We start from the raw sequence: 20,776 nt of genomic DNA, 5'->3' as shown, positions 1-20,776 counted from the left end.
TTTTTTTTTTTACTGTAAGCATGTCTAGTTCAGTCGGTGAAGAACAAGAATAAATTCAGAAATTATTAGTTTTAGATTTGATATTTTTTTCAAGTTACAAGTATTGTTAAATGTTATTTTTTTTTTTTAAATTAAGCTCACTTTTGTGTGACTTGATTTTTGTTTAGTACGGTTAAATATTATATTTTCAAATTTCAACTCCCTGAAGTTTTGTCACAGTTCAACCAAAGTTCGTCAAAATTTAAAAAATCTTACTTAATTGGAGAAATAAATCGTTCCAAATATTGATTGATAAATTCATAGCAACAATAGTAATAATATATACATGCATTTTAGAAACTTCTAAATTGTCTGGTTTAAGTTCCGGGGACCTGTCAGTTGTCACGGACTCACAGTCTTAAATATTTTTCTCTGACGATAAAAACAAATTAATAATAAATTAGTAAATGAAAGATAAATCGTGCAAGATACGTGACTACCACGACATAGCACGAAATCAATAAATCAACACCTTAATGAAATTATGGCTTCAGTATTATACAAAATGGAGATCTACATGCTCTACTAATGTACTACTAGTATCATACCCGTGCGTTGCAACGGAGACATATTATAAGAAACAAATATATCAATGAAAATAATAATTATCTAAAAATTAAAACACATGTTAATAGAAAATTTATATGATTATGTATTTTTAATTAACTTTAACCGTAATCTTTGATAACAATTTGATGATGTGATTATTTTTTTATTTTTAAGTATCAATGATATCAAATAATAGCTCGATTCGAATCTAATATCAAATATCATACAACAATTCAATATCAACATATAATATGATATCAAAAAACATAAATAAAAAGTGTTATCGTGTGTATGTATAGGATATATATACACACACACATATTATAAGAAAAATATATATTTACACACACGTTCCAATTTATATTCTTCTTTGTTTCCAATTTAGAACACACACACACACACACACATTGATATATTATATATCAGAAATATATTCTAAATTGCACACACCAATATGTATAGAAACAAAGAAAGAGAAATAAGGAAATAAAAAAAAATGATTTCCATTGTGATCCGTATAGAAACAAAGAAATAAGGAAATAATAAATAAGAAAATGGAAGGTTGAGTCTTCTCAATTGAAGAGGAGAAATATGGAAAAAAAAAAACAAAAATAAGGAAACGGATAAATATATTGCTAAATTTCAGAATTTATTCAATTTTAATTGTAACATATCATGTAGCAGCATATGTGATGAGTACGTTTTTAACTAAATGTAGACTTCTATACATAAAATAGATGCATTTAATCAAAAGAAGACAAAATATGTAATTGGAGAGCTGAGATCAAATCCGAAGTTTCATCTCTCAATCGTAGCCGTTGGCGGATTAGACACCTAACATGCTTAATAATAGAAATAGAGATAGAGATATATAAGCACAAATAAAATTCTCAGTTGGGAAAGTTTTTAGATTTTATCTCCAGATCAGGGATGTGTACCCGCTGCTCTTTTGTTCTCCCTATCTCTCTCTTAAAAAAAAGAGGAGAGAGAGAAAGAGAATCACGTGGGAGAGAGAGGAGGAGAGAGATAGAGAGAATAGCAGAAGAAGAGGAGGAATTTGAATAGCACTGGATCTTGTTCTTCAGACCAGAGTCAGAATATTCTAGTATGATGGACAAAATTTTAAAAATGAAGTATAATTTTATTAGTATTTTTTATAAAAAAAAAAATCGAAAGAGAAAATATATTCTTTCACTGACGTTGAATAAACTCATTTCTTAATTATTTTTTTGCTATATGAACTTAGTGAACCGTGTAATTCTTGTTCAAGAATATTCTCTCACTTGTTAAATTCTTATTAAATTTTCTTAACATCCCTTTTTATTCGTATTTTTATTTATTTATTTTAGAGGTGCTTTATTCAATCATCTGCCGGGATCACTTAATTCTAATTATTTTTAACTAGTTTTGATGCCAGTAAAAGATTGTAGGCAATTGTTTACGTTATATATTATTTATTTCTATTGAAAATTAAAATTTTAAAAGCATATTCTCTTCAGACAACAAATATTATGTGACTGAAAGAAGGAGCGGCCATTTTTATTAATACCCAAAAAAGGAAATTTTAAAATTGCCTCCGTGTTTGGTTTTTTTTTAAAACAGTCCCGACCGCTGGGACAGCGGACAGCCCAAAACACCAAGCAGACCGCCTCCTACAGGGGCGGGCCACACCCCTACCAGACCGTTCCCTGCAAGGGCGAGCCACACCTCTAGCAGACCGCCCGGGCCAGGGGCGATCCACTAGGGACTAGACCGCCTATGGTCCGGGCGGTCCTCTTTTCTTTTTTCTTTTTTTTAGAGAGATATCTTAATATTTTGATTTAAATAATTTTATGAAGAAATTTTTTTCTTGTTTAGAGTGTATGCCAAAAAATAAGACATTTGATATATTTATGCAGTGATATCGTAACTCTTTATAACTTTGATTTGATTTGTCAGTTGGCTATCATAAGTTTAAAGATAATACTAATTAAGGATTTGGCATTCATTCAAAAAAAAATTCAAGCTCTGACAGCTTGTTGATCTTCTTCTTTTTATTTATGGTACTAAAATAGTAGTTTAGAGCTACTAAAATATGAACAAATCTCAAATTAGATCTCTGTCCATGCACAATGCACCCTAGACTGACATCTGGTATGGTACCAAGTCCAAACTCAGCAACCAAGCACTAAGAAAAGGCCACTGGTATAGTGCAATGCACTAAAAACATCAAATTTGACCTCTTCTGGTAAATCAACAAGTTTGGACTGATACAGGAATCAAACTGCAAAAATAATTATACCAGCAGGCAGAGCATTGAAAAATACACAGAATTGACACAAATTTCAATTTATTTGGATTTTTCTACAATTAGTTATGAATTTCCCAACGCTTAGCTTTTTCAAAACTTCAAATAGCCATAACTTTGGCTACGAATGTTGAATTTGCGCGTATGACGACTTTTCGAAAAGGGGGGAACGAGACGGATGCGAATATTGCCTCAGGGGTTGATGCCGGGCATCCAAAGCATCAGAATTTCAAAAAAAAATCGTTTAGTGCCTCAAAAATTCAGTTTAAGTTTTCGTTCAACGGTAGACGTACAACGATCGGTATTTTGTTTAGTCAAAAGCCTAAGATTATTCAAGAATTATTCATATAATTATTTTAAAATGCATTTACTATTTATTGTGTTCGTTTGCCTATCTCCGAGCAAATGGTATATGTTGACAATAATCAAATAATCCAATTATTCTTTAAAAAAAATTTGACATCATTGAGGCAATCTAACTATATTTTCTTGTGTACCTTTGAATAAAATAAATTATTAAGAATCAATGTCAATTCCTTAATTAATGTTATCTTTAGACTTGTGATATCCAACTGACAAATCAAATCAAAGTTATAAAGAGTTACGACATCACTGCATAAATATACCAAATATCTTATTTTATGGCATACGCTCTAAATAAGAAAAAAATTTCTTCATAAAATTATTTAAATCAAAATATTAAGATCTCTCTCTAAAAAAAAAAAGAGGTCCGCCCGGACCATAGGCGGTATGGTCCCTAGTGGACCGCTCCTGGCCCGGGCGGTCTACTAGAGGTGTGGCTCGTCCCTATAGGGTTGGTCTAGTAGGGGTGTGGCCCGCCCCTGTAGGGGATGGTCTGCTTGGTGTTTTGGACTGCCCGTGGACCCAGCAGTCGGGGCAGTTTTGAAAAAAAAACCAAACACAGAGGCAATTTTAAAATTTTTTTTTTTTTTTAGAGGTCTTAATAAAAATGACCGAAGAAAGAGTTACATGCTCATGTCACTCGTCTATCTTCTTTTTATCGAAGAGACACGGACTCAATTTTCGAAAACTATAGTTAAAAAATGCTAAATGCATGGAAAATCTTTAAGAATAATAAAAAAAATGTGACCGGGATTTTTTTTAATAAATATAACTATAACTGGTACGAGTACGACGAACCACTAACATCTTGTTTGGATGGAGAATAGAGGAAGGGAGGGAATGGAAAGGAACAAAAACTTTTGGTTGAATTGTGTTTGGTTGTTAAAATTATGTCGGAGGTGAAGGATACAGGAAGTGAAAGGTTTAATCTTGTATCATTACAATTAATAGAATTTGTTTCCCTCTCAAATTGAAGCATAACGGATGGAAAGAAATTTTGTTACAAACATTTTTAGAAAAAATCACACAAATACTCAACATTATATCTTTTTTTTATCAAACCTATAACAGTCACCGAATTTCTCACTAACCTCCTAAATTTTAATCAACCAAACAAGAAATAAGACGGAAAGAAAAGTTAAATTTATTTTATCTCATTAATCATCCAAACATGAAGAGATTAAATATATTAATCTTTCTTTCTATACCATTCCATTCCCTTCTATTCTTTACCTCCCATTTCTTCCTCTACTCTCTCATCCAAACAAGGTGTAAAACCACTATCATCGATCGCGTTTTCTTTTCTGTTAACTTCTAAACATCATATCCTCTTTGAGAATAAATAAATAAATCTTAACATATATACTATATACTTTTATGGTGAAATTGCATCCAATCCATAACAAAGAGTAAAGATGAAAAGCGTTCGCATGCATTTATTTTTATGTCTTCATTATGCTTTATTTATTTTTTGAAAGAATATTATGCTTTATTTTTAAAACGTCAAAACTTACAATGTAAAAATTAAACATTAAAATAAAATTTATTAAATATGATTATATTATTTGAGGAGGGTTCAAATGCCTCCATTTTTAAAACGTTAATAAATCAAAATTTAAATTATAAACTTCAAAATAAAACCGTTAGATGTGATCTATGTCATTTTATCTATGTGCTCAAATTTTTTTTATCACATTTCGGTTTTCTATTTATATGAATCAATTAGTTAAAAAATCAACGTCTAGAAATTGTCCACATTAGTACATTTTTACAAGCTTTTGATGATAACAAAAACAAAGTTGAAATGTCATAATTTTTTACAAGTGCATAGATAAAATGATGTAAATCACATCCAACGGTTTTATTTTGACTTTTAAGTTTTAAATTTTGAGTTATTAAAGTTTAAAAAAATGGAGGCATGATGGAGGCACCAAAAATGGAGGCATTTGAACCCTTCTCATATTATTTTTTTCTATATACATGCATGGGAGGGGATAGGTTGAGAAGCTTCCTTTATTTCTTTTCTAAAAAAATGATATGTATCGGGGGCATATTCCATTACTTATTATTTTTTTAAAGGACGCGGAAATTATTAACTTTAAAAAAAATAAATTTACCATTTATAATATAGATAAAAATAATAACATAAATATTTCCTTGATTACATAATAAAATAAATATTAGGTATCATATCGGATAACATATTCATGTACGCATCTGCATTATTAGGGGTGCAAATGAGTTGGATATTATCCGACCGTATCCGAAAATTTAATACGGATATCCGATATTCAAATATCCGTGCGGATACGGATACAAATATGATTTTGAATTTTAATTATCCGTATCCGAATAGTAGATATATATTATATAATTTAATATGAATTATGAAAAAAATTATGTTATTCACTATTATATAAAGTGGATATCCGTATCCGTATCCGGTTAATATCCGATTCGTATCCATATCTGGTTAATATCCGATTCATATCCGTATCCGTATCCGTCTAATATCCGATCCGTATCTGATCCGTTTGCACCCCTACGCATCATGCGCCAAAGGCAAACAAAATGAAGTCTTCTCGGAGACCCCTCACTTTACGACTGAGATTAAATTTTAACTTATTTGGAATTCGGGCTAGCACTTGGAGAGTCTGCATTGTCTGCATTAACTCAAAAAAGTATCTTTTGAGTTATTGCATCATAGCCGTCTGATTGTAAACGGAGCTCATCCGACTCCCCCCTATAATATAGGGGTCTTTAATATTAGTACAAATCTAAATTTGCACGAATTTTAAAGTTCATCGGACGGTTCAGATATATTAACTCAAAAGATTCCTTTTTGAGTTGATGTAGAGGATACGAATTCAGCACAGGCGCAGGTTTTATTGAGCTTTGAGATTCGTGCCAAGTCCAAAAGAACAGTACGAATTCACTAATTGTAAGAAAATCTCTTTTCAGATAATGAAGAGTGAATTTCCTGTTTCATATTGATATTTCATGTGCCAGATTGCCTTGAAGTCGTATCACCTCATATACATGAGATGCAAGTGTTACATCCGAACCTTTGTTTTTTTTAACTTTGCACGAATCTTAGAGCATTTACATCCCTAAAACTCAAAAGAATTTCTAAATAACTGTTAATTACTTTTTAGAAATTATGGTCTTTAAAGTTTCTAACTCTCACATTCTTGAAACTCTAAAATGAGTTTCTATTAAGCCACGTCAGCAACAAATTAAAAAGAGAAAAGGTAACGTCCCCCTAGATCAAATCCCCCGATAATCCCCGAACTTGTTTTGGATAAGATTTTAACTAATTTTTAACGGTCCAACTCCAAACTCCAAATTACTTTTATCTTAAATTCGATCTCTCTGATCTATTTCCCGTTCTCTTTGCTCTCTCTTCAAAATTTCTGATCAGAGAGATCCGACCCGACCTCCCCTCCCACGGCCTTGCCTTCGACGGCCACCGCTCCGACAAGTCTTTGAACCTCCGACGGCCGTCGATCTCGTCTCACTAGTGAAGCCTTACAATTTCATCGCCAGTGAAACGAGAGGATGCTGCCTTTCTCCCCTCCGTTGCCGTTTCCGATCACGCCTTGCTCTCTCCATCCAGCGCCTCTTCTCCTCCGCCCAGCCAAGAACATCAAATTTGGATCAGTAAGCTGGTCTGGGTAAAAATAACAAAATAGAATGTCAGGATGGTCGAAACTACCCCTCATGAACTGGAAATTGATGAAATAAGTTGTCAATGGTTGTCTTTTGCCCCAACTGAGTCCTTCATTTACACATGCATCTTTCTTTTTGTTGATGTCTTGATATTTTCCGATCATTGACTTCTTTTCAATTAGAATAACTAACATACTTATACCTTGGTTTTTGTTAAACTTTGCATGTCATTTTTAAATATGTTGATTATTGTAGCTTGGCTGGCTCGATTGATGTAAGTTGTTGACTGCCAACACTTCTAAAGCTGAAAAGGTTTGTTCTTTTCACATGGCATTTGACATTTGGTCTCTCGAGCTATTTCATTGATTTCCCTCTTTACTTGGGATTCAGTCGATGCGAGTCCCTCACCTTCATCGTCTGATGTGTGAATCCTATAAACCTAATTAAAGAATCCTGTACACTGATAGTTTCGATCCTGTAAAATATAAACCTCATCTCAAACACTGAAAGACTTGAAAGACTTTTAAGTCTTTCAAGTCCAATTGGTAGAATAAATTTAGACTTTCAAGTCTTTAAGTCTTTTTGTGTTTGAGATGAGATTTATATTTTACAGGAACAAAACTATTAGTGTATAGGATTCTTTAATTAGGTTTATAGGATTCATGGAGAGTAACTCTATGATTTAAATTTTATACTTTTATATCAACATAATTCTAAAATTGGATCTGATATAGATTGAAAATGGTTTTAGGTTGAAGCCAAAGCTTGAGGTGCAAGGCATGAGTGGGAGATGGGTTCATGCAACCGTACTGGTACTCATATGATGAAAAAAATTGAAAAAAAGTTATTTCTTCATAATTTCAGTAGTGATTTCTTTTGAAATATGATCTAATACTATATAAGCTTTAACATTGTGTAGTGCATATGGGAATGTGGGGTACTCCTGGGCTACAGTTGTAGCAGATGGCTGACAACAGACGGCACCTGTCAGGATTCATGGACCAGTTTTGCGGGACGAGATGGAGCACTTCAGGGAAAGTTATACTCATAGTTGTTATGCTTTTTGGACGGCTAAAAATATACTACATGAGAGGTGAAAAAGCCTGGAAGTTGAGGTGCACGAATTAGGCCTCATCAGCATCACGAGATCTTAGCATCTTGTTTTAGGAAACATCAGGTCTTAAGAGTTCATAGTCTTTGTAAAATCACATCACTTTACTACCACCAGTGGCCATAATTGTTAGTTCAATTATCTAATTTAAATTTTTGGGTGATGCTTTTATACAACAAAATTTTGATGTCAGCTCCTTGTTGTTGACAAGTATTAATGCCAGTACAGCCCGTAACAATCTGTATTACCCCCAAAGTACCAGGTGGACCACAAAATCCAAAGTTTTAATATATGCTCATGTGATGAAAAAAATTGAAAAAAAAAAGAGAATGAGAAAATTGAGCAGCTTACAGTATTCATTATAATATGAAAAATGTACAATTGTTTACATAACCACGTGATTGATTAAAAGTATTCAACTTTTTATATGAGTCGTTACCTTTGATATCCAACAGAGTAACAATCAGAAAAATTTGTGGAACAAAAATTTAGCTCAAGTAGAATCCTAGATTCCACCAGAAGAGTCAGTTCTTCCTGGTACACTGCCAATTGGTCGAGAGTTCTTTACAAGTTCGTAAAGACAAAACATATATGTACCCGATAATTGGTGTAGGTGATCATACCTAATTTCTTTATAAACTACTTTGAGTAAGGCTATGGTGCTATGCATAGCACGGATTGATATGTACTATGACTTTATATATTTGTTTTCAAAGTTCAAAAGGTCGATCGGCAAATTTTAATGAATGAACAAGACAGAGACAAATTTTATTAGACGGGGGCAAATTTATTTTTGTTGGGAATATATGATTTTTAATATACCTTGAAGTATTTTTTTTTCTTTTTTCTTATTCAACTCTTTTCATAGTTCTTATTCAACTTATTTTTTCATGTTCAGCTCTATTGCCGGTGTAAACCGTTGCTCGTTGGAGCTGTTCAAACTTGCCATAGCCTGAGAAGGAATCGGCACGCGCAAGTTCAAGCCAGATGTCAGGAGATGTAGAAAGTGGATGGACAAGAAAGTAAATTAAGAGAAGAGGTAGAATCTGCAGCATTTGAGCTGTCTCATGGTTTTTATTTGAGAAAATGATAAGAAGTGGGTTTTTTTGGGCACGAGAGATATATAGGTGTATTGATATATATTAGATGTATTAGTTACTCTATTTGGAAATTATGCGTTGACAAATTAAGTTGGTCTGTCTTATTGCATGTACATTAATTCATGAGAATTTGTTAGTTGGTGCTATTTGCATTAAAATATTTAATATACCTTACTGCAACAATGACATGATTTAGTTCAAATTTATGTTGTATAGGAATATTGGTAAGAATTTATACTTCATTTTGTTATGTTTTTTTGGTTTAGAGTAGGAACATGATTTCACTTTAGTAAATACTAGATTGACCTAAGTTTATAGAATTCATACATCAGATTTACATAATTTTTTATTTAAGTTTACAGAATTCTTGACATGTTATTTAAGATTTTAAACACTAGAAGATCATCTTAAATTTACAGAATTCATTGCTTAGGTTTAATAATTATAAGTAGTGTTATGTTAGAATTTTAGTTTACAAAGTTTTACAGTAAGATTTACAAAATTTAAAACATACAATTTTAATTTTTGGATACAGCACATCAAAAAAGAAAAAATTTATAAATTTCAATTTAGGTTTACATAATTCAACACTTAAGTTTATAGAGTTATGTGATATAATTAACAGAATTCAAAATAATTGAAAGAAGTATATAGATGCAGAATTTAACAAAACTAAAATTTTGAAAAAAAAAAAAAAAATTTTTTTTGACCGATTTACAGTATTCAACGAAACTGTCTACAGAGTTATGTGATAAGATTTATAGAATTTAAAACAATTCGATATAGCATCTATATGCAAATTTAAAAAAAAAAAGTTTGAAAAAAATTAAAATTTGAATTTTGTTTACCGATTTATAGTATTCAATGAAATTGTCTATAGAGTTATGTGGTCATGTTTACATAATTCAAAACAATTGAAAGCAGCATCCAGATGCAAATTTAAAAAAAAACTTTAAAATAAAATTAAAATTTGAATTTGGTTTACCGATTTATAGTATTGATGTTTACAGGATTTAGTATTGATGTTTATAGAATTAGTTGAATTAGTTTACAGGATTTAGTATTGATGTTTACAGTATTGATGTTTACAGAATTGAAAGTTTTATGTTTACAGGATTTGTTGAATTAGTTTACATGATTTAGTATTGATGTTTACAGAATTAGTTGAACTAGTTTACAGGATTTAGTATTTATGTTTACAGTATTGATGTTTGCAGAATTGAAAGTTTTATGTTGACAGGATTTAGTATTGATGTTTACAGAATTAGTTGAAAAAAAAAATTGAATTCTTTTTTACATTTTTAAAAAATAAAATTTGAAAAATAAAATAAAATATTGAAAAAAAATTAAACATTGAATTTTTTTTTTTACCAGTTTATTGGATTAAACGAAACTATTTACAGAGTTATGTAGTAAGGTTTACAGAATTCAAAATAATTAAAAGTAGTATCTAGAAGGAGACAAAAAAATTTTGAAGAAAAATTAAAAAAAAGAATTTTGAAAAAAGTTTTGAAAAAAAGTTTTGAATAAAAATTTCGAAAATAAATTTTGGAAAATAAAAATTTCGAAAATAAAGTTTTGAAAAAAAAAATTTGAAAAAAATAAACTCGAATATTATTTACATATTTCTGTTTACAAAGTTTTAATGTAGTCATAGTTAGTTTTTAGTTTTGAAAAACTGTTAGAGATCTTCTAGATGTGGTCCTAGTCAAAGGTCTAGAAGTGGTCCCAGTCAAAGTAGTTAAAGTGGTTAAAGTGGTGGTTAAAGTGATGGTTAAAGTGGAAGTTATTGGGGACCACACATAATTGAAAGTTTTATGTTGACAGGATTTGTTGAATTAGTTTACAGAATTTAGTATTGATGTTTACAGGATTTTGTATTGATGTTTACAGAATTAGTCCGGGGATTTTTGGGGGACTGGAGTTGGGGGACTGTTAACTGCTTCCAATTAAAAAGGAGAAACAATTTAAGCCAATCATTTGGCCAACATAGAGTTTATAAACAGTTTCTTAATAAGAAACTTTTCTGCATAGTTTCTAAATAAAAAACTCTCCCACATCCCTGAAACTCGATTAGAAACTGTCACGTCAGATTAGAAACTCTAATAGTTTCAGAGATGTAGATACTCTTATAACAGTCCTCTACAATCTCAATAGATATCGGATTGAATTTAATTTGACTGAAATTAATTTAGACCGTCCGTTATTTTAAATTGCTCATCAGTACGTGGGGGCACGGACTCGGTTGCCTTGGCAATTTCCAAAAGCTTCCTTTATTTCTTTTCTTTTTTGCTGCCTCGTGTTCAGTTGCTGCGTTGACCTGACGTGTTAAACTTAACCTTCACCGTCCGATTCAATCCAACGACTGATCGTATATCTCCAACTCAGATGCGCAACGTGTCAATCAACCATCGGATGCTTTCACTGTTGGCTGTTGCGCTTGTAGTAATAACAGACGAAATGGCACGCATTTCCGACTCTGGTCAAAGCCTCAACGGGAGCATGAACAATGCCTTGACGGCTTCCTACTTAATCAGCTCTCCTCTCTCTCTCTCGAAATCTCTGTGGATCGGATCTGTGGCTCGGGTCAGCAATGGCGATTTCTAAGTTTCCGATAGTCTTCTTCCTCTTAGCAAGTATTCTTCTCTGTTCGAGTGTGAAGTGCGAGGAGGAGGAAGCATCGGCGGTGATTGTACTCGACAACAGCAATTTCACGGAGGTAGTAGAGAAACATGATTTCATCGTAGTCGAGTTCTACGCCCCTTGGTAATTATTCTCACACCTCCTTTTCTTTCTCTCGTTTTATTTATTAGTTTCTTTACGGAGTGAGTGTATGGTACCATGCATATTACGATTTGGCCCGTAATACGGCTCAATATTCGATATTTGAGTTTTTAAAATTCTAACGGTCAATCCGAACTGTTCATCTTGTTCTCCATATTAATATGTGTTTAGAGATCAAATTTTACATTTTTTGAAATTATTTTATTATTTTTTAGATTTATTGAAAATCACTATTTTTGAATGGTCCAAAATTTTAAGATCAAGTGATTTTTTAAATATCTAAAAAAATAGTAAAAAAATTTCAAATATTCTTCGTAGCATTTCCTTTTTTTTTTTTTTTTTTATTAATTTGAAATAATGCGAAGTAGCATCGTTAGATACACAGGGAGCACTTCTCTTGTATTTGTCTGAAATGTGGGGCCTAGAGGAGTAGTACCGTTAAACTTGCAGTGAAGAGTGAAGTTATAAATTTAGTGCGAAGTTGAACAGTTCGCTAGGATGGAATGTAAAACAGAGCGCGCGCTCCCAAAAAGAAATAAAATAAAATTATATCGTTTTGGTTTGACATTTTGTCAAAATAATTTCGTTCTTTTCCAAACTTGAAGCGATTATCGTACAAAAATAACATATGTTTTATTATTTCTTTATCTTTTTTACGATAGATGAATATAACAATTTCTTCAATTTATGTTACATTCCCAAATTTAATCATTTCAAATCGTATCTTTTTGACAGGTGTGGTCACTGCAAGAAACTTGCACCAGAGGTACAAATTATCTTAATCCTTAACTCCAAAAAAAAGAAATATTGCAAAAGAAAAACATTCCAAGTCTAAAATTTTCACGCACACCCCTAATTTTCCCTCTAATTGCATTCCAGTATGAGAAGGCTGCACAAGTACTGAGCAAGCACAACCCACCGATCGTACTAGCCAAGGTGGATGGTAATGAAAAGACAAACAAGCCCCTCACAGATAAATTCAATATAAAAGGGTATCCTACACTTATAATCATAAGAAACAAAGGTGAGGTCCAGCAAGAGTATACGGGACCGAGACAATCCGATGGCATTGTAAAGTATTTGAAGACACAAGCAGGTCCCGCTTCTTTCGAGATCAAATCTGAGGAAGACGCTAAGAGTGTGGTCGATGATAAGTCAGTCTCTATTGTAAGTTCAGATTTAATTTATTTATTTATTTATGTATATATTTAGTTATTTACCATTTTATCTTTTATTACTTTTTCTGATGGTGTCTATGTTCCTGCTTATGTTTAGCACATTAATTTCTTGTTTCTAATTATTATTTGAGTTTATTTTTGTTTATACTGTAAATAACTTCACAGATAACGTAGGTTTATCCAAATATATAAGTGAAATTGAGGATTTATTGCCCAAGTGAGAATTAACAGATGCAAAACTGGATTTAATTAGGTTTAGTTTACAACTGAGGGTTAATTGAAGTTAATTGCACATAATTGTGAAAATGGGGGCTTTTGTAAACCTAATTTTTCTCTTTTCTCTTGATTAATTGTGCTAAATTATACTTTCTTGAACCCTCTAACAGGTCGGTGTTTTTTCTGAATTTAGTGGAACTGAATTTGACAAATTCACAGAGCTAGCTGAGAAGCTGAGGTCAGACTACACCTTTGCTCACACCAAGGATGCAAAGATCTTGCCGCACGGCGACTCATCAGTGGTGGTCCCATTTGTCAGACTTTTCAAGCCATTTGATGAGCTCTTTTCTGATTACCAGGTATGTCGCCAGACACTAGTGGCACCAAGCATGGTATTATTTTGGCAAGTAAATATTCTTATGCATTGCTGATTTTGTGCTTCGTGTTATTTTTCCTTAACTAATTGTAGGAATTTGAGGTGGACGCATTGCAGAAGTTTATTGAAGCAGCCAGCATACCGTTGGTGGTTACATTTGATAGTGATGAATCTAACCGTCCGTTTATCCTCAAATTTTTCCAAAACCCAAATATCAAAGTATGACGCCTTTCAATTTTTTAATCTAATAACAAATGTCCAACTTAGAACATAATTGCTGCCTTATATGACTTCTATTTAACATTACATTTAGTACAAGATTGTTGAATTGTCAGGTACTATCCCTATGAGTATATTGTCACAAAATATCATCCAGTAGTATCAGAGTTTAAGTTGAAGTTGACTTGAAATATGAATAAATCCTGAGCACTAATGTGCTCAATTTTGAGTTGTTAAATATATGGTTTGAATCCAACCGGACTGACCCATTGGACCTGACTTGCAATTTGTTCCTCAGGCAATGTTTTTCACGAGCTTCACAAACAATAAGATTCAGGATTTCAAAATTGAGCTACATAAAGCTGCAGTGGAATACAAGTCTAAGAACATAAGCTTCTTGCTTGGCGATCCTATGACTAGTCAAGGGGCTTTCCAGGTTTGTTCAAGTACCAGCAGTTTACATTCTCTTATACAAGCAATTTTATACAAGGAATCACTTAATGTGTTCCCTAATAAATATCAACATATCATGTATGTCCCTGCAAAACTATAATAATTTGCTAAGTTTCATTTGGGTCCTCATTGCTCTTAATATTTTTTAAATATGAGTGGGGCTGGAGGTTTATTATTTGTGCATACATCATGCCTCCTCACAAGGGCAGAATTAGAAAATTTAGATGGGTAGGGTTAAAATTAAAAATGCATAATGGATGTAAAGAAACTTTTCAACTTTACTGATATGATCAGAAAAACTCAATAGCATGAAAATACAACAAATAAAATAGACCACCTTTAAATTGTTCTATGAAAGGACAGGTACAAACGAAAATTACAAAAAGAGCCCTCTGTTTTGATCAGAGACTGGAGATATATTTTCCTATGCTTACAACTTGAATATGGGCATCACACTTTGCGATAATCTGTACGACCTGTGATATTTATAGGGGCATATGATTAATGAATTATTTTCCAATTCTTAACATTGAAATTATGTTTCCTTTATTTTTTTATTCTAGTTCTACGGACTGAAAGATGAGTGGTTGCCCCTCTTCATGATACAAGACAACACAAACAGAAAGTATCTCAGTAAGAACGTGGAGCCCGATCAGATCACTACTTGGATTAAGGAATACCTGGTACAATTCAAATCTCATCTTTACTGTAACTAATTGTAACCATAGTTGACCATGATATTTGAAAACTTCATTCCATTCTCTAGTTTACAAAGCAAGATTTCAAATATTTTAGACCCCCTTTTTGATAAAACACTAAGCTAGATCTTTGATATTATCAGATTATTGACGCTAGAACTGGTCCTTGGAAAGTAAAACCTGCATGGTACAAAGAGAATAGATGGATATAAAAAGACAGATATATAGGTCCTGTCATTATAATTATAATTTTTTTATTTATAAATGCAGGATGGTACATTGACTCCATACAAGAAATCTCAACCGATCCCAGAAACCAACGACATGCCAATCAAGATTGTAGTCGGCGAAAGCTTCAATGATATTGTCTTCGAGTCTGGCAAGAATGGTACGTTCTTGGGACCATACGCAAAAAAATTGCATGATACCAGATCACACTAATTTTTCACTTGATCCTTAGATCATTTTGATAGATCAAATATGATTTTGCAAAGTTACTTCAGATTCTCTTGAACCTGAAAATGAAATTTCAACCTTTGACTTACGACACCGAAGTTTTCTGCTACTTATAGCATTTTATTTTCAGATACGAGGAATAATTATAGAACACTATGGTTCAGACAAATAATTTCAGATTGAACATGTGCAAATATTAGTAGGTTGCAAATGTAGTTCTTATATTAACTCACAAAATGCAATGCAGTTCTACTGGAGTTCTATGCACCGTGGTGTGTACATTGCAAGAAACTTGATCCGATGTTGGAAGAAATTGCTGTTGCTCTTCAGAATGACGAAAGCATAATCATTGCAAAAATGGTATATATGTCTTCATTCTTTCTGTTTTTTTCTCTAACCTATTATTTGAAAAATGGATTGCCTATCAATATAACTTTCAAATGTTGTAAGTGGATCCCTCCTCATATATATATATATGATTGCCAAAATCATCATCAAAGTACCTTACTTTTATGATCTCCGTACCTTCTTTACTTTTTTCTGATGCAAACTTCAGTTAAATGTGCCCTTCATGAGTTCTTGGTGTCATGGACTCCATCTTTTACAGTTTAGCAATATGCTGTAGTGTTATACCTCTTTTTGAACCAATATACCTTTTCAAGTTTCTTCTACCATGCTGTTGCAGTTCATTTTATCCATACCTTCTCCTGTGCAAACCAATTCTTTTGTATTTATAAATATTTCTTTTGGTGAGGTGTGTATTTTGTAAGTATTGATATTATTATTTTATAGCCCTCTTTCGACTTAATTCAGGCATATATATTTTTAATATTTTTCAGGATGCCACCTTAAATGATGTCCCGGATGAATTTGAGCTGTCAGAGTTCCCGACATTGTATTTCTTTTCAGCTGACAAAAAAAGGGAAGTGTTTAAAGGAGGTAGAACAGTTGAATCTATAACTAATTTTATTAAAAAGCACAAGTTCCCACTGACCGCTGAGCCTGAGACGACAATTGAGACTGAGGCAGTAGTTGAAGCAGTGGCTCAGTCTGAGGCTGAGACCGTAAAAGATGAGCTATGAAGAAGGTACCTATAAATTCCCTTTTTATTTATCTGGATGCTCCTTTTGTGCTTGTACACTTCTTTGGATAATATCCTATTTTCTTTGTTTTTCTTTAAATGAGCATTTGATATAAAGAATGAGTCATGAATTTAAAAGGATATGTTACAAAATGATAAACTATTACAGTAATTACTTTGAATATTAATTTATTAAATTTTGAGTTATATTCCATCCAATAATATATGCGCGCATTACATGTGACGAACTTAACAACATTTTTTTAGGAAATGCAGTTTAATGAGTTTTTAGGATATAATGTTATTTTTTTCTTATTATATTTTTTGTTAGGAGTTGGTCCAAGGAGAGAAGTGATTCCTTGTATACAACACAAATCATTCATGGTGGTGATGAATTACTCGATGATACTTTTTTTTATTTGTTTTTGTTTTGTTTAAAAGGAGGAACTACTTTTTAATTTTTAGATGGGCTATTTGGGTGGGCCGCAATGTTGAATTTTGTAATTTTGTCAATGGGCAGTTGAATTAAGACAATAACTTACTGAAAGTAATTTTCCAACTCTGTTAATTATACGAATATTATAAAAAAAATTGAAAAAGGATGTTTCTGAGATTCTTTTTGTCCTTTAATTATACATCAACATTTTACCAATAAACTCAAAATAACAGGAAACGCTACACAAATATTACAAAACATAAACAGACTCATGAAAATACGGAGTTTGTGTCTTACCGGCCATTTTTATTAATACCCTAAAAAAAAAGTTTTTTACAAAATTGCCTCCAGTTTTAGGTTTTTTTTAAAAATGCCCCGACCACTTGGCCTAGGGGCGGTCCACCCTCCTAGCAGACCGCCCCTTTGCTGGGCGGTCCTCTATTTTTTATTTTTTTATTATTATTTTTTTAGAGATCTTAATATTTTTATGGTGTTTGCCAAAAACAAGACATTTGATATATTTATGAGTGATGTCGTAACTCTTTATAACTTTGATTTGATTTGTCAGTTGGATATCACAAGTCTAAAGATAACACTAATTAAGGACTTAGTCTTGATTCAAAAAATTTCAAGCTCTGATAGCTTTTTGATATTTCAAAATTTTTGATTAAATGATGTCTTGGAGCTTTGATCTTCTTCTATGAATTTCTGATACTAAACAGTAGTTCAAACCTCAAATTAGATCTATATCCATGCACAAAGCATCCTAGACTGACCTTTGGTATGGTACCAAATCGAAACTCAACAGCCAAGCACTAAGCAAAGGCCATTGGTATAGTACAATGCACTAAAAACATCAAATTTGACCTCTGTTGGTAAATCAGCAAGTCTGGAATGATACAGGGACCAAACTGCAAAAATGATTACACCAGCATGTAGAGCATTAAAAAATACATAAAATTAACATAAATTTCAATTTATTTGGATTTTTCTACAGTAAGTTATGAATTTCCAAAGTTCAGCTTTTGAAAAAAAATTTAAACAACCATAACTTTGGCTAGGAAAGTCGGATTTCGGCGTATGACCACTTTTCGGAAAGGGGGGGGACGAGACAGATTTGAATATCTCCCAGAAAATCCCTGGGCATTTCAAGCATCATAATTTCAAAAAAACGTCGTTTAGTGCCTCAAAAATTCAGTTTAAGTTTTCGTTCAACGGTAGACATACAACGATCGGTATTTTGTTTAGTCAAAGCCTAAGAGATTATTCAAGAATTATTCATATAATTATTTTAAAATGCATTTACTATTTATTGTGTTCGTTTGCCTATCTCCGAGCAAATGATATATGTTGACAATAATCAAATAATTCAATTATTCTCACTCTCGCTCTCCAATTATTATCTAAAAAAGAAGAAGTTGACATCATTGATGCAATCTAACCATATTTCATTGTGTATATTTAAATGAAATAAATTATTAAGAATCAAGGCCAAGTCCTTAATTAGTGTTATCTTTAGACTTGTGATATCCAACTGACAAATCAAATCAAAGTTATAAAGAGTTACGACATCACTCATAACTATATCAAATGTCTTGTTTTTTGACATCACCATAAACAAAAAAATTAAAATAATTTAAATGAAAATATTAAGATCTCTCTAAAAAAAAATAGAGGACCGCCCAGCAGAGGGGTGGTCAGGTCCCTAGTGGACTACCCCTGCCTCGGACGGTTTGCTAGGAGGGTGGACTGCCCCTAGGCTAGGTGGTCGGGGCATTTAAAAAAAACCTGAAACAGAGGGCAATTTTGTAAAAAACTTTTTTTTAGGGTATTAATAAAAATGGCCGGTGTCTTACTATTGTTAATTTGTTATGGTCCTTGCATTTTCTAAATGTTAAAAAACCTTTAGGAATGTTTTAAAATGCAAAGAATAATATATTTTAGAGTCTATCGATTTACAAACATTTTACTTTAAATATAAGAGAAATTTAGATATATACCCATCGTAACTTTATCAAATAGATATCTATCCATCAAAATTTTAAATCTAGTCATTACCCCATCTAACCTTAACTATCTAACCTCAACTATATTATCAGTATACCCATCAATTGATTTAGTCATTAAAAAGCTATATAATTATAATAAAATATTAGATTGACAGTTCCTTTGTCTAAAATATGTTATTGGTAACCGTTGCAGATTATATACCTAATACTTGCTTCTATCTCCACTTTATTTCTTTTCTCTTTACTTAGGTTGATCCACATTTTTCTTCCCGATAGGATAGGTCTCTTCAAAGTAGGAAGTGCTTTAGATGTGCTTGATGGAATTTGGCTTGATACAGATTGATAGATAGAGCTGTACCTCACCACAACTGATAGAGTTGGTGTTGCGACCACACGCCTAACGATAGTATGAGCATCCAAGCTCCGCATACCACATATGATAAATCTTGTTGATGAAGAAAAAAAATTGGTAGCATCATCACTCAAACCTAATCCGTATAAGAAAGCAGAGCTATCTACTTGACCAAAGACGAAAGGATATTTCTTTATATGGATCTCTGGGAACTAGGTAATATAAGAAAAGGCATGATAAGTTGAATCTTAAGGAGGAAGAAGTGAAATATCTCCAAGCAAGCCTTTAAGCCAAATGGCCGGCTCCTTAACGCCTTCTGTGACCACCATGTATTCGCTTTTTGTAGTAGACAAAGCAATATATACCCTCACCCGAGCTTTATTCTCTTCAGACGAGTCAGTTTTCAATGACAGTTCTTTGCCATGAAAAGGCAAAATAGGGTTGTCATAAAGAAACTTTGTTGTAGTGCCTGGTCCATGCTCTATCTTTCTTGGGAAAGGCGCACCAGTTAACCTATCATTATAGTTTGTTGAAAAGCGTAGTAGTTGGGAAATAAAACTCATATGTTAGAATGTAAAGAAAGACGAAAGAGGTACTGGCACTCTAATCTTGACTGTATGCATTGCTTTGAAAGGCCTTTACTCCCATCTCGTAATCTAAAAGACATCAAGACCCCCTTTATATGTCACTCAGCCAAGAAAACCCCTGGTATGCTCTACTTTGAATCCTGTCTTTCGTGCTGGAGCAAAGGTTGTCCATTCAATTGAGCTTTCTTCCTTTCTATTAGTTCTTGTGTTGAACAGTCTGTTTCTGTCCCTTTCCTCTTTTATAGTTCAGCCAGATAAAAGAAAAATACATCTTTCCTACGTAGGGGGAGAAATATAAACTCCGATGGGGGCGAGCTCGATGAAGATGACAACGGTCAAAATGTACCCCCTCGGTAATAGCACATTCTATATGGGGACAACAACCTCAACCAGGCCAGTCCACGAAATGAGAGGGATCCACCTATTTCGCATTGAAGGACCGACGTAGATCGGAATATAGGGCGATTGATGCTTGGCGCGAAGGCTGCTGGTTCGGTACGGTACTAAAAGTCCTCAGACTTTTAGGTAGTTTTTCTTTTTTACTAGTATTACTAATTCGCTTTGTTTGCTATGAACCCTATTCCCTTTTCTTTTAATCAAAAAAGCAATAAATATGTCTTTCTGCTCTCTTCAGTTTAATTAGGGTTCATAGCAAACAAAGCGAATTAGTCAAAAGTTTAATTAGGATGAAATTGTTAAAATTAGTCATAGTAAGACAAAAATAACAATACTCACTGTTGGAAGAGAAGAAAATAAATTTACTTCGACAAAAGTAAAAAGTAAGAACTTGTGCTCTCTTCAGATTGTAGAAAC

At 32.6% G+C, this 20,776-nt stretch overlaps 1 protein-coding gene across 1 annotated transcript; it reads left to right on the top strand.

Moving 5' to 3' along the window:
• The first annotated feature begins 11,593 nt into the window (after nucleotides 1–11,593).
• LOC144566599 (protein disulfide-isomerase-like) lies at nucleotides 11,594–17,126 on the top strand. The gene is made up of 11 exons (XM_078316648.1): nucleotides 11,594–11,884; nucleotides 12,638–12,668; nucleotides 12,782–13,069; nucleotides 13,467–13,655; nucleotides 13,766–13,891; nucleotides 14,190–14,327; nucleotides 14,908–15,027; nucleotides 15,313–15,430; nucleotides 15,746–15,858; nucleotides 16,338–16,585; nucleotides 16,911–17,126. Exons 1-10 carry the CDS (start codon nucleotides 11,712–11,714, stop codon nucleotides 16,578–16,580), a joined length of 1,539 nt encoding a protein of 512 aa, XP_078172774.1. The 5' UTR covers nucleotides 11,594–11,711; the 3' UTR covers nucleotides 16,581–16,585; nucleotides 16,911–17,126.
• The last annotated feature ends 3,650 nt before the right edge of the window (nucleotides 17,127–20,776 follow it).

This window comes from Carex rostrata, chromosome 15 (assembly GCF_964058835.1).
Source record: "Carex rostrata chromosome 15, lpCarRost1.2, whole genome shotgun sequence".
NCBI lineage: Eukaryota > Viridiplantae > Streptophyta > Magnoliopsida > Poales > Cyperaceae > Carex > Carex rostrata.
This window is presented reverse-complemented; position numbering and strand designations above follow the sequence as displayed.